This window comes from Dendroctonus ponderosae, unplaced genomic scaffold, assembly GCF_020466585.1.
Source record: "Dendroctonus ponderosae isolate FM_Combo_2020 unplaced genomic scaffold, Dpon_F_20191213v2 Dpon_F_20191213_2, whole genome shotgun sequence".
NCBI classification, from domain to species: domain Eukaryota; kingdom Metazoa; phylum Arthropoda; class Insecta; order Coleoptera; family Curculionidae; genus Dendroctonus; species Dendroctonus ponderosae.
The window spans coordinates 7,508,046-7,526,948 of NW_026018165.1; the positions used below are offsets into that span (position 1 = coordinate 7,508,046).

General features: G+C 33.7%; 3 protein-coding genes and 1 long non-coding RNA gene across 4 annotated transcripts in view; 2 read left to right on the forward strand and 2 right to left on the reverse strand.

Annotated features, from left to right (window-relative positions):
* The window catches only part of LOC109537828 (cytidine deaminase), a gene marked incomplete in the record, with an annotated part of 1,998 nt that extends 941 nt beyond the window's left edge, over positions 1–1,057 (reverse strand). Inside the window, 3 exon segments of the mRNA XM_019904737.2 lie at positions 1–209; positions 269–437; positions 583–1,057. Of these exon segments, the coding sequence (XP_019760296.1) occupies positions 1–209; positions 269–437; positions 583–625 (421 nt within the window).
* A 110-nt stretch (positions 1,058–1,167) lies between these two features.
* LOC109537825 (dyslexia-associated protein KIAA0319-like protein) lies at positions 1,168–9,191 on the forward strand. The gene is made up of 14 exons (XM_019904733.1): positions 1,168–1,563; positions 3,723–3,962; positions 4,014–4,220; positions 4,280–4,446; positions 4,542–4,724; positions 4,850–5,063; positions 5,196–5,366; positions 5,447–5,623; positions 5,866–5,995; positions 6,621–6,853; positions 6,905–7,320; positions 7,378–7,629; positions 7,930–8,146; positions 8,207–9,191. The coding sequence occupies exons 1-14, from the start codon at positions 1,416–1,418 to the stop codon at positions 8,359–8,361; spliced, it is 2,910 nt and encodes a 969-aa protein (XP_019760292.1). The 5' UTR covers positions 1,168–1,415; the 3' UTR covers positions 8,362–9,191.
* A 1,030-nt stretch (positions 9,192–10,221) lies between these two features.
* On the reverse strand, positions 10,222–14,471 carry LOC109537826 (erlin-1). Its single transcript, XM_019904734.1, has 6 exons — positions 14,126–14,471; positions 13,984–14,064; positions 12,660–12,768; positions 11,045–11,196; positions 10,831–10,983; positions 10,222–10,780 (listed from the first exon to the last, which is right to left on the reverse strand). Exons 1-6 carry the CDS (start codon positions 14,252–14,254, stop codon positions 10,397–10,399), a joined length of 1,008 nt encoding a protein of 335 aa, XP_019760293.1. The 5' UTR covers positions 14,255–14,471; the 3' UTR covers positions 10,222–10,396.
* LOC125503524 lies at positions 14,450–15,088 on the forward strand. The gene is made up of 2 exons (XR_007280941.1): positions 14,450–14,503; positions 14,813–15,088. It is a non-coding gene; the product is annotated as an uncharacterized LOC125503524 (long non-coding RNA).
* The last annotated feature ends 3,815 nt before the right edge of the window (positions 15,089–18,903 follow it).

An 18,903-nucleotide genomic window follows, 5' to 3' on the forward strand; every position in this document is an offset into this window, starting at 1 on the left:
CAAACTGATATGGCAGTAATTTGTCTAAAGTGAGTACCAATACATCCTGATGGTTCGGTTTGGAAACATAGACATCGACATTCCCAAATTCACTCATAAATTGTCTGCAAGATCCACAAGGCGTGGTAAAAAACGACTCCTGCTGAGCAATTACCGCAACAGCTCGAAATTTAATTTTGCCCTCACTCACTGCTTTACCATAAGCACATCTGGAATTGGAACATTTCTGATTATTTGCAGGAAGGTGCTTTTCAAGTAAAATACTGACTTTTCCGCACAAATTCCACTAGTAAATGCAGCATTTTCTACGTTGCAACCAGTGAAAATTGTTCCATCTGTGCTTAGAACTGCAGCACCCACTTTAAATTTGCTGTAAGGACAGTAAGCATTCTGCCTGGCTTCGGTGGCTTCCCGTATCAGCTCTTGAATATCAGTTTCTAAAACGAAAATTCCCTATCTACCTTTCTGACCGAATAGCATGCACTTATTTTTTTTCGAAATTTCACACCTAACCTCTAACTTTTGCAATATAATCTATGATATGAAATATCAAGCAACTAAAACTATATTTTGGGCACTTGCCTAGCAGCTTCAGCTTTTGAATATCTGTACTTTTCGCGGTCATTTCGCCTGGAACTTGGTTTGCGCTGAATTAAACTTGCTTCTCAATATTATGAGATCAATACCCAGTCCTTTATATGTTTGTACTTGCTACCTGTTTTTATTATTATCGCAGATCATAATCCTATGATAAAGTGAATGCAATAAGTGGAAATACGTGGTTAATATATATTTATGTAGTCCATAAAAATGAAAAATTTTGGTATTTTACAGTTTTATCGCAATAATCCATATGCTTGCCAGTAAGTGTTTTTGATATCAATACTTAGAAATTAGATACCCAACAGTTGACACAAGTAGAACCTTGAATTCATCCTAACTAGAACGAATTAAATATTTGTAATCCAAACTCAAGGAAAAGTTATTATTTAAATTTAAAAAGCAACATTGAAATGTGCTTGTGATCTTTTGAACAACCCTAACCGGGCGCTCTTATGTTTTCTCCCTCGCACTCATACCCATTAGCGGTAAAAATGCTGGTCGTCCACCAACTCCTCGTTCTAACAAATGAAAGCAATGTTATGATTATGTCAAAACATTGTCACTGTCATCTAAGATTTTATGTTATTTGCAGAATGGAAAATTTACTTCCTGCGCGAGTTTGATAACAATTAAATATTAAAACTTAAATGATTGTTCCACATATCACGAGCGCCCACATTGCGTAAATCTATCGCGTTGTTCAAGTTTTACAATGACAACTTTGCAGATATCGTAATTCGTGATCAGTGTCTTTGGACTTGCGAAAACAGCGGTGTAATCTTGTTAGTTGCAAGTAATAATCGTTCTAAAACATGGAACAACGCAGAGTTGTGTTGTTAGTGCTGTTCCTGGTCGGTTGTTTGCATAAGGCAGTTCCAGCCAATTCATTGAGATCGGAATGCCCGAGGATCTTCCCCAATGTTTTCAAGAGATATACACCTCGCGGTAATCTAAGTGCAGGTATGATCGTTAACTTTTAGGACTTATATTATTTATGACTTATAAATGGGGCCCATATTGGACGGCATACTAACGCACAGTTGCTTATTGCGTTATTTTATGGAATGTCAGGGGTTCTAAATTTTAATAAGCACCAGCTCCTACATCTAGTTCGTTTAGGAAAGTCTCCTACACGTGCAACTTAAATTATTTGCTAACGTCACCTGCAATTTGTTTAAAATCATCAAATGCAAGTCTGAGCACATGAGCACAAGGGTGCAGAGACAAGCAAACAGCAAAAAAATCCGTAGAAGCGATGATTGCTTCTACTAACTAAACTAAAACTTAAAAACTAAACAAACTAAAAAAGTTTGGTGTTTTTAAGACACTATAGAATTTACCAATGCCCAAAGAATATAAACGCGATGGTTTAATCAAAACATGCCTATGTATTATTTACCAACAAATCCACAGCAAGTTGCATTAAAATAGACCGTAATTATTACAAAAAACATAAATATATTTGGCTACATTTTTATAGTTTTCGTTTGAGTCAAAGCATAATCCAGTACGTATCCTTGTCGTGTTTTTACGGGACATCCTGTATAATCGGGCAAAGTATATTTGCAATAAAGCTTTTATTTTATTAAGGGTGTCACGTAAGGACATGATCAAAAGATCACTGAGACATTATTTGGCTCAAATGCTCAAATGAAGACCATATGACCTAACTTTTATATAAAAAATCACCGGGTGCTCTAAAACTAAGTTAAAGTTCTTCAAAAAATGTAATTTTTTCGGGATATGGGTACTTATAATGAATTTTAATGAATGCAGGTGAGTTTGTTCTTGTGTAAGACTCATGTTTTCAACAAGCAACCGCGGTCATCCGCTTTGGGCAAGTGAGGAATTTTTGAGTGTCTTGGTACAAAAACTACCACCTCTTCTCAAACTCAAACTTCTTACTTGATAGCTGGAATCAACTGATTTTTTTTGAGTTGGTGCACTTGATAATCCTTTTTCAACATTTTTTGTAACACAACAACAGCTTTTGTACAAAAAAATTGTTTCTATTTTCTTGCTATTTAACAATTTCAGACATTAACTGCAAACGTCGTAGTAAGCGAAAATGTTCTTTATAATCCATTAATTGTCAAGCGTTTTACAATTTTTAACTAACCAACATGGTCAAAGTCTTAGGATCGGATGCGTTTTGGAAGTGTTTTCGTCCGAATTTCGTTCAATACAAATCTCATAAAAAGAAGAAGCGACTTTTTAGCAAAGTATAGCTCTGACGTTGGAACAAATCCACAGCAAGTTTTATCAAAATCCATCTGAGCGCTTTTAAACCAATGTTTAGAATTGTGTCCAGAGAACCGAAATATTTTTTTGCTCAAAAACTATAAATGCTTCAAGATATTACAAAGAGCCCAAAAATATTGAAAAATTATTAATTTATCAACTCATTTAAAATCAGTTGATTCTAGCACCCAAATAAAAAGGTCTGGTAGTTTTTGTACTAAGACACTCAAGTGCCCAAAACGGATGAATTCGGTTGCTTTATCAAGACATGAGTTTTACCCCACATTGAAACAATTTGCAGTGAGTTTTATTAAAATCCATCGTTCCATTTATTTAAAAAATCAGTTTTTTTTGAGGAAATTTTTAGGTCCGCTTAGGTCAGGTAGGTAGGTCAGACGAACCATTTAGGTCAGATCGTCTTCCTTTGATCCAGAGAAAACGCAGTATCTATTTGTTCATGTGCTTACGGGACACCCTGTATATTCGTATAGAGAGTGTCTCGTACTACATATGTACAACTCAAATACAATTCCATTCGGTTTCTACTTGTAAGCAGTGAGCGTAAAATTTTTAATTTAATTATGAGCGGTATTCTATTAGCATCATATCTGACAAACATATAGGGAATTTGACGAGCCTCACTCACTCTTTCTGCCTATTTTAGTTCTATTATTATTGCATTTTATCGATTTTCAATAATAGGTAAAAAATAATTTAGTTTCCGAAAAATAGACAAATATCATTTCAATGAAGAAAGTTTATTTTTGCAAAGTATAATTTGGATGGATAATAACCATGCGACGTGGCATCGGTTATTCTTAAAGTAAAGTGCAACTTATATTACTTAATAGGATATTTGCGAACATTTTGAATTTCAGGCTTTTATGAGAAAATAAACGACATCGACACATTGATACCGTGTGTATTGTCTTGTTGCCACAAACCCACTTGCAATGTAGCATTTATGACTGGCGACACATGCTTTCATATCGCTTGCAAGAGTAACGAATTTTGTATACCAACACCAAATTCGCACTCTTCAAAAGCTGATGATGTTCTAATGGTGCTTGTAAATCCTACTGATGATGAAACATGGGAAGAAGTATTAGCAGCTGAAGGTACGCGTTTGATGTTGTATCCGATGCATGTATATATGAATTTTCTCCCAGAGTTTTCAGCCTCTGATTTGGATCGGGAATTGTTCAATGTGTTAATTCAAAGGCGCTACCAAAATGGAGTCAAAGCCCTGGCAAATGAACTGATATTTGAAGGCGACGCGTATGCTGTAAGCTGTGAATTAAGCGCTGAAAATGCTTGCCAATTACCCAATGAAATTTGCGTCAAAAAGGAAGAACATAATGATGTGTCGAAAGACAGTACGTTTTTTTTGCTGGTATCTAAATTAGAATTACCGCTTTAAACGTGTATTTTTCAGTTGGTGTTTGTACATGCAAGGACGGCTTTTCTCGGGAAATTGATGGAGTGTGTTCTCCTGTATCGAATAATTACGCCTACATGGCAGACCATAAGGAGCAGGAATTACCTAAAGAATCACCAGCCGTCACCAAGCAGCACTTAACTGTTCTAGCCGAATCAAAACAGGTTATTATTTGAGCCTTGGCTCAAATTCCCATTTAAAAGATTTTGGTTGACATCGAAAAAAGAGATATTGCGTTAATACAACAATGTATTATTAGGTAAAGCTTCCTGAAAACGAGGTAACTTTGGTAGCAAAAACGGTACCGGAAGAAGATCGTGAAAACAAATACCAATATGAGTGGACCTCACTGCTTCAACCTGAAGGCAGCACGGCTGTTAAACATCAAAATGATAATGAATTGCACTTGGAAAAGTTGTCAGAGGGTACTTATGCCTTCAGGGTAATTATACTTTTCATTCGCATAAATTCATTTCAAGAGGAGATCTTCTTTTAAAGAGTTTATTTAAAAATATTGGGTCATTTTCTACCAAATTTCACTTTCGTATCATTGCTCTTAATGACTAGGTAAGTGCTTCTACGGCTTCAGCATATGGCGATACGTTTGTAAACGTGTCAGTACTACCAGAGGCTCGAATTAACACGCCTCCTAATATTATCATAACACCAGCCAATCAAACTATCAAACAGCCAAATACTGCAGCAGTATTGGACGCGTCGTCTTCAACGGACGATGATGGAATTATTTCTTGGCATTGGGAGTTACAACAAGGCCCTTTGGGTATGTGCCCATTTTATTCAATTTTAATCTAAATTGCGTATGGACAGTGCCATTTAAATTAACAGTTTTCAATATACAAAGAACACCATATAGAAAACATGTTTCTTGCTTAAAAATTTGAATATTTAATAGGTTATCAGCCTGAATTGAAAGATAGTTCCACACTGCAATTAAATGATTTAACGAAACCTGGAAATTATTCATTTAAATTGACGGTGACTGATACAGATAAAGCCACTAGCTCCAGCATAGCTAATATTACTGTTCTGGCTGTAACTGATTATCCTCCAGAAGCCAATGCAGGTCAGTTGATGGTCAAATAAAAGTTTCCACTTTCAGTATGAGGATGGCAATTTGATTATTGTGTTTTATTTGCAAATTAGGGGAACACAAAGTTATTTATTTACCGCACAACAACATAACACTAAATGGTAGTCTTAGCACTGACGACCACGCTATAACCACTTGGGAATGGACAAAATCGGCTGACGATGCCCAAAAAACTGTCGATATGCAGAATACCAGGACACCATACTTACAATTGTCTAATTTGCAAGAAGGTAAGTAAGTGATCAATGAAAAAAATTGTCGATTTAATTGAAGAACATACTTTTATAAGAGCGGAAAAGCTACTGAAAAGTAGTGGTGGGACTTATCTAATTGTTTCTATATCGCGATCGAGATATACTAATTTTTTAAAGTTAATTTAGAGCATTTAATAATCGAAATATGTTTTTTATATATTAAGTACTTACTTTATCATTTAATGTATTAATAATTTCCAATTTAATAATAATTTTAGGAGTTTATACTTTCACTCTTAAAGTAATGGATAGTGCAAACCAATCTAGTACAGCTCAAGTGCATGTTTTTGTTAAACCACCTACAAATAAACCACCGTTTGCAGACGCCGGGGCAAATACTACCATCAGGTTTGTAAATATAACAGTTACCAGTTTATGAGACGAAATTTAAAGAACTGTTAATACAGTGTGGATCAAACATGTCTGTAAAAAGGGGTCGGACTCCCAAAAGATGGGGTACCAAAATGAGTAAAAAACAACGTACGGAGACGAAGAATGAAAATTGATAATTTATGATCCTTTAACCGTCGTTTTTTCAAAATTTGCAGACATATTCGACACACCTTGTCTCAATATTTTCTTTAGATTCAACATCATCACCTTCAATTGGTTCTACCTACGCTGTAATTTTTCTATTAGACTGGATTGAAAATTTTAAATCCAATGATTTTTACGATGGTTTTTCTGTACCCTTGAATACAATTTAATGCCAAGCGCTTTCGTGATTGTCGAAAGCGCTCATCATCAAAGCTTCTACACATCAAAAAGGCAAAAATTCTGAATCTGAATTAATTTAAGGAAACAAAATTTCAAAAAGAAATTTCAGCTTCGATAAGTCTATGGCTTTCCATTCAATTTCAAACAAATTTCGGATATGTGTCTAGTATTACCACAATATCGATCTTATAATATTCTTATTATTTAATCCACCGAAAAAAGATCTAATATGTAGTTTTGCATCTAAACTTTATAGCTTGCCACAAACATGGGCTGTAGTAGACGGTTCAAATAGTACAGACGATAATCACATTACATTGTTCAAATGGGAGCAAATCGAAGGTCCGTCTACCGTGATTTTTGAAAATGCCAGCCTCAGTAAGACTAACGTAACTGGATTAACCAAAGGAGTTTACACTCTAAAATTGAGTGTTACTGATGATAATAACAACGTTGCAAATGACTTGACTTATATTATTGTGAATCAAAGTACGTAGATTGCGTTGTTTTTTAATGAGCATTGATAAAAGATTGTTGCAGACAAAAATCAAAAACCTACTGCCAATGCAGGTCCCGATCTCGTATTGGAACTGCCTGTAAATGGAATAGTGTTAAATGGCTCAAATTCGAAAGATGACTGGGAAATTGTTAAGTGGCAATGGACAAGAGACGAAAAGTCTTTAGCAATTGGAAATATTGTCGAACATAGCGATGAATCCCCAGTTCTCATTTTAACTGATGTCTCAGTTGGAACATACATTTTCAATCTGACTGTATATGATAAACAAGGATTGTCTGACACTGCCACAGTTAGTGTTGTGGTGAAAAACGATCCCAAGTTGTTCTATTTGGTAGATTTATATATTGATGTGGATGCTAAACTGTTGACCGAAGCTCAATACAATACCTTAAAAGCGAAATTAGCTTTATTATTGATTGAAGGTTCAAAACTCCAAGTAAGTTGAAACAAAATGGTATTCTAACTCCCGATAATGAACAACGTGGGAATTTAGGTCAGGAAAGTCAAGCCTGAAGCAGGAACGGGCAACGTAATGCTTACGTTCTACCTAGAAGCGGGAGATGGTTCGCCGATTGCTGCTAATACAGTAGTTCAACACTTAAGTACGAAGTTTCGAGTGGATGCAAGTCTTTTAGGATTTTCTGTTTCAACATTACAAACCTCTATTTGCCAAAATAACTGTTCGGGTCATGGAGTATGCAACGAAGTTACTCGTAAATGTGAATGCGAAGTTTTTTGGATGCACGTATGTTATGTTTCTTTTATAAGTTTTATTTTGGGCTATGGGATGAACGCAAAATATTGCACTTACAAATAAACAAACAACGTATTATTTTTATAACTGATAAATTAAATAATTGTTTCAATTGCTTTTTTGGGAAAAAACTAAATATTTCCGGGTTTTATTTAAGTAATGGGAACAAAATTGACTTCATGCGAATGAAATTTTCCTTTAATTCATTCAATAGATGAAATATTCCAATGTGATCGAAGATGTATAATACAAGCTGCTAATTACAGTCTTAATATCATCCATGCATTTTAGGACTTGACCAAAATATTCCTGGAGATGGGGGAAGACTCAGACTGCAGTTGGAGCGTTCTCTATGTTGTTCTCGGTCTGTTCTGTATAATGCTCACGTTCAGTGCATGCATCTGGTTCGGGGTCTACTTCATCTGTTTTAGATGGTGCCCCAGTAGATATGACACATCACAACCGACCAATTACAAATTGATCGAAGATAGAGAGGATTTACCGCCATGTAAGAAGTGAGATCTTTAGTTTAATTAACATGTTTTGCTCAATAATTGATACTTTATAGTTTCTGGGAGGAAAGGAAATATATCCGATAGCGATACGGACTCCGACGTAGTTTTTGAATCTCGTACAAAGCCGCCCCGATTTTCAGACACCAGAAACGGTCATAAAGCATCGCGAAACGGATTTAGCAAACCAGGCAGAAGGATTAAAACGTAAGAAAATGTAATACATTTGCACAACTTATTGTGATACCAAACTAAGAAATAAAAAAATTATTTATATATTTAATCAATTGTGCAATTTGAAACACTATTATTGGTCCGTGTATGCTTTCGGTGATTTAATATTTAATACAAACATTCCGGCTACAAAAAATATATAGTGGAAAATAAAATGAATGATGTTGATGTGCCACCATGAATATTTTAGGAAAGCTTCTTATATGTACATATAATGTGCTTAGCTTTGTTTACCAATTGTTCTAGTCAAGGCGTGTGCACTGTTAGCAGATATGACGTATTTTAAGATAGAATGTTTGCAGTTAATTGAAATCATGTATGTCATTATTACACACTTTTTTGTGACTCACTAATAGACACTCAAACACGTGTGCTTCAATTTTTTTAAATGGTTCAACAGATTATAGTAAGCGTCCTACACTTTCAAGGGGAAACCCAAATCATTTAATGTGGTAAAACAGATTTTTTTGGTTAATTTTGAAATCTCGAATGAATCGTTGTTTGCAATCTGAACCAGTTAAATGAAAAATTAAACATTTCAGTGTCTTGGGATTTTTTATGTAAAAAACTGCATTGGTTGTATCTGCGCTTGACAGCAACATTTTAACGACCAAGTTTGGACATTTTTGCTATTGATTTGTGATTCTACCATTAACGATTCAGTATTTATCCTCTGTTCCTTTTGCTGTACTTTTTATCGTCTATATTTTATATGTATATTGCGCATTTAGAATTTTTGGATGGATACTTGTACTTAAGTTGTTAATTATGTAGTTTTTGTCTAATAAATAAAGAACTCCCATTGTGGATGTTGGTTTTATTTTTTTCTTGATTTCTAGTCGCATTTAAATCGACGATCGAATTTAAAGCAAATAGTTGCTGATAAATTTTCGTTTGAAATAAATAAACTGGTTAACAAAATCAACGATTCACGGACAAATTTGGACTAATTTTGGATCTGGATAAATTGTTTGGATGGTACTGTTTGTTTGAAGCGTTATTTAGTGCTTCAGATTAAGTTTACAGAGTGCCAAATAAAACAATGCAAAATTAGTGAAAGTTCCACAAGCTCTCAGTTAAACAAAAAAATCAACTTTTTGGTATTGCAGTGATTTTTTTCTTATGAATTGATAAGCAAAATCTAAGGGTCATGTTGAAGCTAAAAAATCGCGGTCGACTTCAGAAAAAAATCAATATACCGGGTTGCATGAATGAACGAAATATTTGAAAGTAAATTTCACTTTAGTTGAAAATATGCCAGTCACAGATTCCGGGGGCAATTCTGATTGCAACTCTATATATCGAAGTTTCGTCTTAAATTGTCTATCAAGTTTTACTTTCAACATGAGGTCAAGATCGTGAAAATCGATCCAAGAGCAGAAAATATATTGCTGCAAGACCAAAAATTATTTTTTTAAGATTGACCTATAAATGGAAGAGATGCCAGAAAAAATAACAACCGTTTGGAGTTATTTTCTTTATCTTTATACTTTTGGTGTTGAGATCCAAAAACCTCATTTTTGCCCAACTAGGAGCATGCCGAATTTTGCAATTTTTTTTTATTTTTTGTTTATCGCCCTGCAGAAAATTTATCTGGAATGGTTAATTTTTAATGAAACGCTAACAAAAAACAAATGGGACTAGATAACCCTTCAAACAGAAACCAAATTGCTCTAAGCAGTCAGAATTTCAAAGTCTTTCAAGTTCAAAGTTCAGTCTTACAAAGTTATGGAAAATTTGGCTCTGTGAGGTTCATTTTGTTGCCCAGTTTAATTAAAGGATTGCTTGGGTTTATCCGCATTTTGGTATAATATAAATAAATGGTAAACGAAACACGTTTTATGCACCACACAGTTTCTATTTTTGCTAGTGATAGTAAATGATACTTAGTAGTACTGATACTTAAATAAATTTAAACTTAAATTAAAGTTAAGAACACAAAGTTTATCACTTTAAAACCAATAAAAACAACCTACATTCACACTTGAATTCATCACCAAGTAAGGAATTTATCAGACCAGAGGAACTTCTTTCGACTGTTTACCATTCGCAGCTAGAATAGAATTCTGACAAACCTCACCGAAAAAAGTTTGTGGTATGTTATTGCCGAAGTAAATTTTGGTGTTTTTCGCCAAAGATGCATATTTTGTCAATTCGAGATATTCTTTCGTGTAAAGTATTTTATTTACTTCAGCTTGCCGCTCCATTTTATAGAATTCTGCATCTGCCAAAGCCTTTTCCTTAGCCAAGTGTATTTCATCTTCAATTTGGGATATTCGTTGCAACGATTCCTTTTCCATTATCTTTTGATCGTATTGAATTTTGGCAACTAGGGCGCCTTTTTCGGCTTCGATAATGGCTCGCTTTCGATCGGTTTCAGCATCTTTCTCAACAACCTGCCAACAAATGCATTGCGCTTTGCTGGCTAAACTTCGCTAATACATACCCTTTGATGTTCAATTGATATTAGTAGTTTGGTTTTCTCTCCTTCCATCACTTCGTAATTTTTTCTTATAGCTTCTGGAATTTTAGGCTTTGTTACTCTAACAGCTTGAATTGTTAAACCTGGTGCCATTTCTAACAGGTCTCTTTGTAAAGCCTAGAATTTATAGAGCCGATAAAGTGTGATTAAGCTTTCCTTAAGTAAGAAGTTCATTCACCTGCTTAAGGTTCTCATCAATCTGATCGAATAGATCAATGTACACCTCATGTAAAGTATGTATGCTGCAAAATTGATTTAGTTCATGATGGATTTTATTAAAAATCAATGTCCTATCATAATCAGCAGTGTAATTTCTTACTATATCCATTACTAAAAATAAACGAAGTTTGGTGTATAATACGTTTTACTGACTACTAAAATGTGTGGGGTATAAATGTTTTTTTACTTATTTTTAATAATTTTAGTTTTTTATTTTCGGTAGTACAGCATAAAAAATTACATTAATATAGATGACAAATATCTAATATTGTATGCACTAATAAACTGCTCAACAAAACGCACGTTCCACAGCCAAATTTGCCGTAATTTTGGAAGTGGAAAAATTCTGATTGCTTCAGCGACTTGGTTTCTGTTTGAAGCTTTATCAAGGCGCATTTATGTTCTGTTCTGTTTTGGTAAAAATGAAACCCCTCAGATACACGTTCAACAGGGCGGCAAATAAAAAAATGCAAAATTCCAAAAAGTTCAGCATACTCCAAGCTGGACAAAAATGAGTTTTTTTGGATCGCAACAGCAAAGGCTTGAAAATAAACAAAATAGCTTCAAACGAGTTTTCATTTTATTTCTACCATCTGTTTTATTTACAGGGTGGTCTCAAAGCATCAACTTTTTGGTTTTGCAGCGATAACTTTTCTGCTCTTAGTCCGATTTTCACGATCTTTAGCTTATGTTGAAGCTAAATCTTCATGGACAATTTAGGACGAAAGTTCCATATACGGGGTCGCATAAAAAATTAATGAAATGAGAATTGACCGCCGAATGTTTTCAACAAAGTGGAGTTTACTTTAAAATGCAAGCCGTATATTGATTTTTTCTGAAATCGACTGCGATATTCTAACCTTAGCATGAGACTTGGATTTTGCTAATCGGTTTAAAACAAAAAAAATCATTACTGCAATACCAAAAAGTTGATTTTTTAAATTCCTCTCTGTAAATAAGCAAGACAAGCGAAAAATTGAAAAAGTTTTTCGAGATACCAGGTGTATTTTAATAAATTTTAATGCCTGTGGTGGAAATAAAACAAAACAAAACGTTTTTTGGTCAAACTGAGACCATGTGGAACTTTCACCAATTTTGCATTGTTTCAGTTGCCACCCTGTACAAAATTTATCTGACGCACTCATTTTTGCAAAATAACACACTAACCCAAAGACTTGCACTAAATAACGCTTCAAACAAAAAATGTATCGCTCGCAACAATCAGGATTTATCCAGTTCCAAAGTTGATTCAAATTTGCCAGTGTAACTTTGATTTTGTTGAGTACTTTACTTTAGGTTGATTAATATTTAGTTGTTTATTAATGACTTCATCTCTATTTTGCCAATCAGTTTTTACAAAAATAGCAGACATAGACTGCGTCGCTCAAGTATACAACCTTCAACTTTAATTTGAATTATATGCATTCATTTGGACTTGGAATGATTAATTTACACTATAAAGGAGACACAGAATGTTGTTTTGTTACCATCAAAAATCGGGAGAGCAGGTTGTAATTTTATGCCACAAAAGCACGTACTATTAAACACTTTGTTCTGAACATTACTATACTTACCGCTATTAACATTCAAATAATTTACTACTTCGATTCTATCAAAGTAGATCATTACACCACCACTTGTTCCACATGGCACATTAGTTACTTCATCAGTTTGAAGTGTTACCTTAAATATATGTATAATAAACAAGTTGTATTTGGAAAATAATAGCTTGTGAGCTATAAGCTCATATACTAGATGATATGGAATAATTGGAAGACTCGCTAAATCATGATCTCATTTTAAAATAATTAAACTGTTTAACGTTTTTAAATTAATTTTCAACTGCAAGACACTCTGTTGTTATTAACAAATTAAGAAATTACAACTCGATTACCAGCTCATGATAAATTAAAATTTTCCATTAATTTGCAATCTCTTAATTTCTTTGGGCAACAGACGACGAGAAATCAAAATAAATGAACTAATCTTACATAAATTATTTTCAGAATGCGTTGTTCAAAATCATAATATCTAAAAAATAAGATCAAAGAATTAAAAGACCGGGTGGTATTTTGAAAACGAACAAATTTAGGCACCCTGACCCTTATAGTATTTTTTATGGTTCCCGCATTAATGACTGAGCAATTAATAATTAAAAAGTTTTCAAAAATATGTATTTTTTGTTAGATGATAGGGTGCCTAAATAAAAATTGCGAAACGTCGGCAATTGATTTAACTTCAATTCTATAAACAAACAACTCCATTGAGCAGGATCGCATTAGCAGCATTATTTCTCGTAAAGTCTGATCTGTTTCAAAATTAGAGAAAATGCTTAAAATCGATTTAGTAAAAACATTATTCAGATGTAAGTAAGAACTTTCTGTTGTTATTCGTGCACTATTTTTTCGGCAATACTACGCATTTCTACAAATTGCTTTTGTGGCTTTCCTTGCCTCGATTATTAAATTAATGAGTTTTATGGTGCCAAATCGTTTGTTTTATTAGATTATTTTCTAAATTTGAACAAATCTTCTCAACACTTACTGCAGCGAATTATTTAAGAGTATTTTTCTTTAATTCAAGACAAATTTAGACATTTGAAACGGCGTTGTACAAATTAGGGTTGCCTAAATATTGATGAAAAATAAATGTTGAATTTACTAGAATGTGTACTAGAAACTAAATTTACATATTAAATTAATACTCAAGTCTTTTGCACTTTAGTTGACGTAAAATAAATGCAGCGCCAATTTGGGAACTATTTTATCAATATTATCACATTGATAAAGCAAGAATATTCAATGTAAAAGAGGAATTATTTGAAAATAGGAAGGTTGTATTCGCCCTTTTTTCAGGCGCTTTAATTTAACTAATTTATATTATTACTGTGAATATTACCTGTACACTTTTGTAGCCAGTTAATAAAGGAATCATCATATGATACCCAGGATAGCTCATTCCAGGCAACAGGGCTCCTCCCTTCATTTATGGAAATTTTAATCAATCAATCAAATAGTTTAAATCAGAAAATAATAATTACCCTAAAATAAATTCCCACGTGTCCTTCCTCAATTCTATGTAGAGAATAATTGGCAATTATAAAAAGGGTGGACAAAATACCCCCAATAAGAGCGTGCTCGACCACAGGATTGTGATTAAACAGAGGCATAATGTGAAAACTCAGAACAGGAGAATTGTAGTTGTTTGGCAAAAATCTACACTCGATAGTATGTGAATTATTAACCACTTTTTCAGGACTTATCTATGGAAACACAGCTACACACAAATCAGTTAATGATTATAAAATTATAATAGTTTTACTGTGGTATGGATCCACTTGTAAACAAATGTTATTGAATTCTAGGTTAAGTTGACTGTGAAGACGTCAAGAGGCTGAAAGGACGCTGAAAGGTGACAGGTAAGTTTTATGTTTAAAAAATTACACTTATGCAGGTCAAAATTGGTTACAAAAATCAAACTTGTAGAAAATAAATAAAATAAAATATTAGGTACTTACATATACAGGGTGGCTCAAATTGGCACTTACAGTGCAGCCTTTTAAACTCACAGTTATAGACGACACCACTACAGGGTGCCAAAGACTTTCTTTTTAGTTTTTTCATTCTATTTGAGATGCACAACTGGGTAAACTTTAGCACTCACTATCACTATTTTTAGTTCATAGTTTATGAGGGCTAATTCGACCCAGAATTTTTTTGTTTTGCAGACGATTTGGCGCCCCTTTGTGAGTAGCGCCCGGGGCACGATGCCCCCCCTTGCCACGCCCCTGGTTTGTCGCACGAAACCAGTGGAGGCTACTGTTATCAAAAATCAGCTATATTAATTCCGCACATATGCAAAAAAACACAATGGAAACTCTGCAAAAGCCGCTACAAAATCCGCAAAGCTGCACATGCAAGCGGCAATATCGGTCGGACAATAAAAACTACAACCCTGGTTGCCATTTACTACTATTTACAAAATAAATTGCCATCCGATCCAAGCTAGCGCTAAATTCCATAAAAACCCAATTTTTCTTCCACTGTTTAGGCTCAAATTTGGAAGAACCACCGCAAGTCTGATTACTAACTTGATCTGGACCATTTACACCCTAAGGGGCGCTGAACGCCAAAATAACTTGAATAATCGGACGAATCGTGTCCGCTAAAATTTCCCAGTAGAATCGTTTGGTAGCAATAATTTGTTTAGAGCGTTGATTTGGGAAAATACCGCGACACCTAATTTGTATGCCAGGATCACTTGCAGCCTCTTAGGGCGCTATCCGCTTGACCATGAGAAAGCAATAGATAAAAATCACCTACTTTTAGGCACTTTGGTCTGGATTCTGTTTTCTTTTTAGCATTTACGGTTACAAAAGTTTAATTTACAACAGAACAACATGAATAATTGACATATTTTTAATTCGAAGACAATCAGTATTTAAATTTCCAAGATTGAAATTAAAATAGCTTGCAGACAAAAAACCAGACAAATTAATGTTGAAAAGCGACATAAAAATATTTGAAATTTATAAAATTAAATCATCCCTATTGATAATACAGGAAACGTGCAATTAAATGAAGGAAATTATCAATAAATGAGAAAGTTATCTTACACGAGAATAAAAAGTGTAGATCAGTGCATAACTACATTAGTACTACTGAGGAAAACCTGACTAGTTAATGTTGAGAACCTGAGTGAAACGGATTTATAATTTGCAAATCGGAACCATCATATTGAGTATACAATAACCGTTTAAAATAGGTGTATTTTACAGAAGATACACAGCAATAAATTAGAAAAATTACCCGACGATCCAATCAAAAGAGTTCATATAAAACAGTCTACTGTAGGAACCATCATTTGTTAATGTTTATTATCTGACTTAAAGTTAATTTCACAAAAATATTTAGATTATAACTTAATCCAAAATCCAGAAACTTTCTCGTCGTTTCTATTCGAATAAAAATTACATGCAACAATACGGGTACATGGCAACCAGGGGCAAATAAGTAATGCCAAACTTACCGAAAATTATTGTATGGTACTACCTGGAAAGAGAGAAAAACGTGCTTTATTATAACATAACAGACATTTCAAATTCAAATTACTTAAAATCAGAAAAGTAAAGACAAAGAAATGAAAAAAGCCATAAAACTTCAGTTGCCTCTAGCGTTCAAGCTAAAGTTTTTATGATTTAGATATATTCTTACCATTTTTCCGTAAGTTTGCAGTAAGATGCACTTGCATCCTCCATTTTCTACCCACTAATTCTCAAAGAGCTCACACTACACTTAAACACTTAGTACATTACACTTAAACATGCAGAAAAAAAATCGACACAAAAGACTGACTGAGGACTTTTGCTCGTTGTTTGTATCAAACTGAATATCTTCGAAAAAAACCCATGCGATATTGAAGTTTTTGTCACGTTCCGAACGCATCGAACTACAGAACTAACATGGTGATGTAATCATTTGCTTGATTGATTGCTGTATACTTTACAGGTCGATTTCAGCTGCTTTATTGTTGAATATTTTGTAGAAAGTACCATTTCATATTTTCAAATGCAAGTTTCAGGTTCAAACTTGTTTGGATGATCGCCGTAAACAAAACAGCTTTTTCTGCCAAAGATAAACAAATCCTATCATGGGGCGCATTTAACCTTTTTAAATTAAATGTCTCTCGGATTGATGTTTTGTTCGATTTTTATGGATTTTTGAGCGTTTTTACCTTGATATATTGGCATGGAAGATCCCCATTCAAGCGTGTTTCAGGCCCTCTCTTGATTAGTGCATGCTTATTCTCTTCTTAGTCTCTATTAAGAGTTTTTTTGCTCAATTTTTATGATTTCTTAAGGCCAGTGGTGACGAAATCACTTGCGAAATGTTGACCTTTTGAGCGTGTACGCTCTTGGTGCGCTTCTTCTCGCAATAAGAATAAGACGCTTCATACAATGTGCAAAAGCGTTCTCAAGGGGAGATCCACATTCAAAACATGCCATGATTTGTAAATTATTTTTTGTTCGCGCTATTAAGAGCGAGCTCTCGGATGAGCTATTTTGCTATTTTTTTACAAAACATTGTACATCTAGAACTTGATATATTTTGTGGCTCTCTAAAAAGAAGGTCCATATTCATGAGGCGATTTAAATAATGTGATGGTGAATGGTGTTTTAGTGGAAGCTTGTGTTTTTTATTCGAAACAGTTACTTTAGTTTCAGTAGAAATCGCTGTACTCGCGATGGTATTCATTGCCATCGAAAAAAAAGATAAAACTTAAAAATAAGTTCACTAAAGCCAACTCTGCAGGAATCCCTTGGAAGTAGAGACGTTAGAGTTTTTTTCTAAAAAAATAAATTCCAATATAAAACCATCTGAAAAAATATTATTTCAACAACAAGCAAACAATTATTTCTTCAATAAGAAACACTGTCTATTTATATTTCAAATTCCTAAATATTAGAAAGCACGCAGTATTCATAGAACCCAAACGAACGCTATTAAATATTGCTTACCTTAGTGGTCTTCAGATGATAATGATTAATTCAAAGACACTTTTTTCTTCAGAGAAATCATAGTACCATGAGTGATAATCACGTAAACAGAGGTGGTAAAGTACGATAGTCACCAATTTTGTCACGTCATATCAACGTAATTATCACAGCATTTTTTTATTTGGTCCACAAACAACTTAGACGGGCGTCACAAAACATACAAATTATCACTTTTTGTGTGTTAGTTTGTCTCAAATATGTTTAGCAAAACAGCATCATCAGCAAAGCGCATATTTATTACATACCTATAGATAGTAGAAATCCACAAAGCTCGGAAATTAAACACTAAATTTAAAACACTCAGTGAAAAATTACGAGAAATGATTGGCAATGATTTGGTCAAATTGAATAAACTAATGCGAAGCCTTCAGGAAGTATGCACCCAACACCTAAAAACTAAAATTGGAAGGATAAAAGTAAATATTCTGGAATTAATATAGAGGAGACTTAAGACTTAAGACCTACATAGGTACTTAAACATTCATCGGAATGTTAAAAAAGCAAACAAATTGATAAAGTGGGAAACGAGGAAATCGAGGAAAGTAAATATGCCAAAAAATCAAGCAATTCAGAATTAAAAGGTTACCATAAGATGCATAAAATATTCAGAAAGTGCATATTCACAAACAGGTGGATATTTCAAGAACAGCAACAAATGACCAAGTTACTATTTAGGAAAGATGCATAAAAATTATTCGAGGTTACACTACAAAAATGTGTTAGAGCTTTAATTATACAAAGTAAAAGATATAAATAGAAGTGTTGATTCTTGGTTATTTTTTTATATGGAACATGTGTTTTGACTATACCTATTTACTTAATTATATAAAAATCCAAAATTTTGAAAAATAGTACAGTTTAATCAAGTTTTGGTTGATAATTAAAGTAATAAAAATAATTAAATTCCCATAACGAATAGTGTCGCATACTCTAAAGTAACGACAGCCAACACCTGAACATGGAGCTGTATTCTGCTTTCTTACTAGTATGTTTATGATATCCTTATTATCTTTAAAATATTGGATTGATGTTTAACTTTGATGATGATTTGAAATCATTCTCATTTCCGGTCTTCTGTGCCTCGAATCGTGATCAATTAACGACCTGGGATCACTCCAATAGTATTGTGAATTTTTATTCTTCAACTTTCAGCAACACAACATAACTCTTTTAACGCGATTAAATTTTCATACGTGCTTTAAGTAGCATATAAAATCCACGACTTATTAGGAGCGGGTATATCAACAAATAAATTGAAAAAA

Bases quoted from the DNA above. Each gene is read 5' to 3' on its own strand.
- LOC109537825 (XM_019904733.1), top strand. From the start codon at position 1,416: ATGGAACAACGCAGAGTTGTGTTGTTAGTGCTGTTCCTGGTCGGTTGT. The intron at 3,963-4,013 runs GTACGCGTTTGA...ATTTTCTCCCAG, and splicing joins AGAAGTATTAGCAGCTGAAG to AGTTTTCAGCCTCTGATTTG. The intron at 5,996-6,620 runs GTTTGTAAATAT...TAAACTTTATAG, and splicing joins GGGGCAAATACTACCATCAG to CTTGCCACAAACATGGGCTG.
- LOC109537826 (XM_019904734.1), bottom strand. From the start codon at position 14,254: ATGCCTCTGTTTAATCACAATCCTGTGGTCGAGCACGCTCTTATTGGG. The intron at 14,065-14,125 runs GTAATTATTATT...CCATAAATGAAG, and splicing joins ACGTGGGAATTTATTTTAGG to GGAGGAGCCCTGTTGCCTGG. The intron at 12,769-13,983 runs GTAATATTCACA...CATATATTTAAG, and splicing joins CTGGCTACAAAAGTGTACAG to GTAACACTTCAAACTGATGA.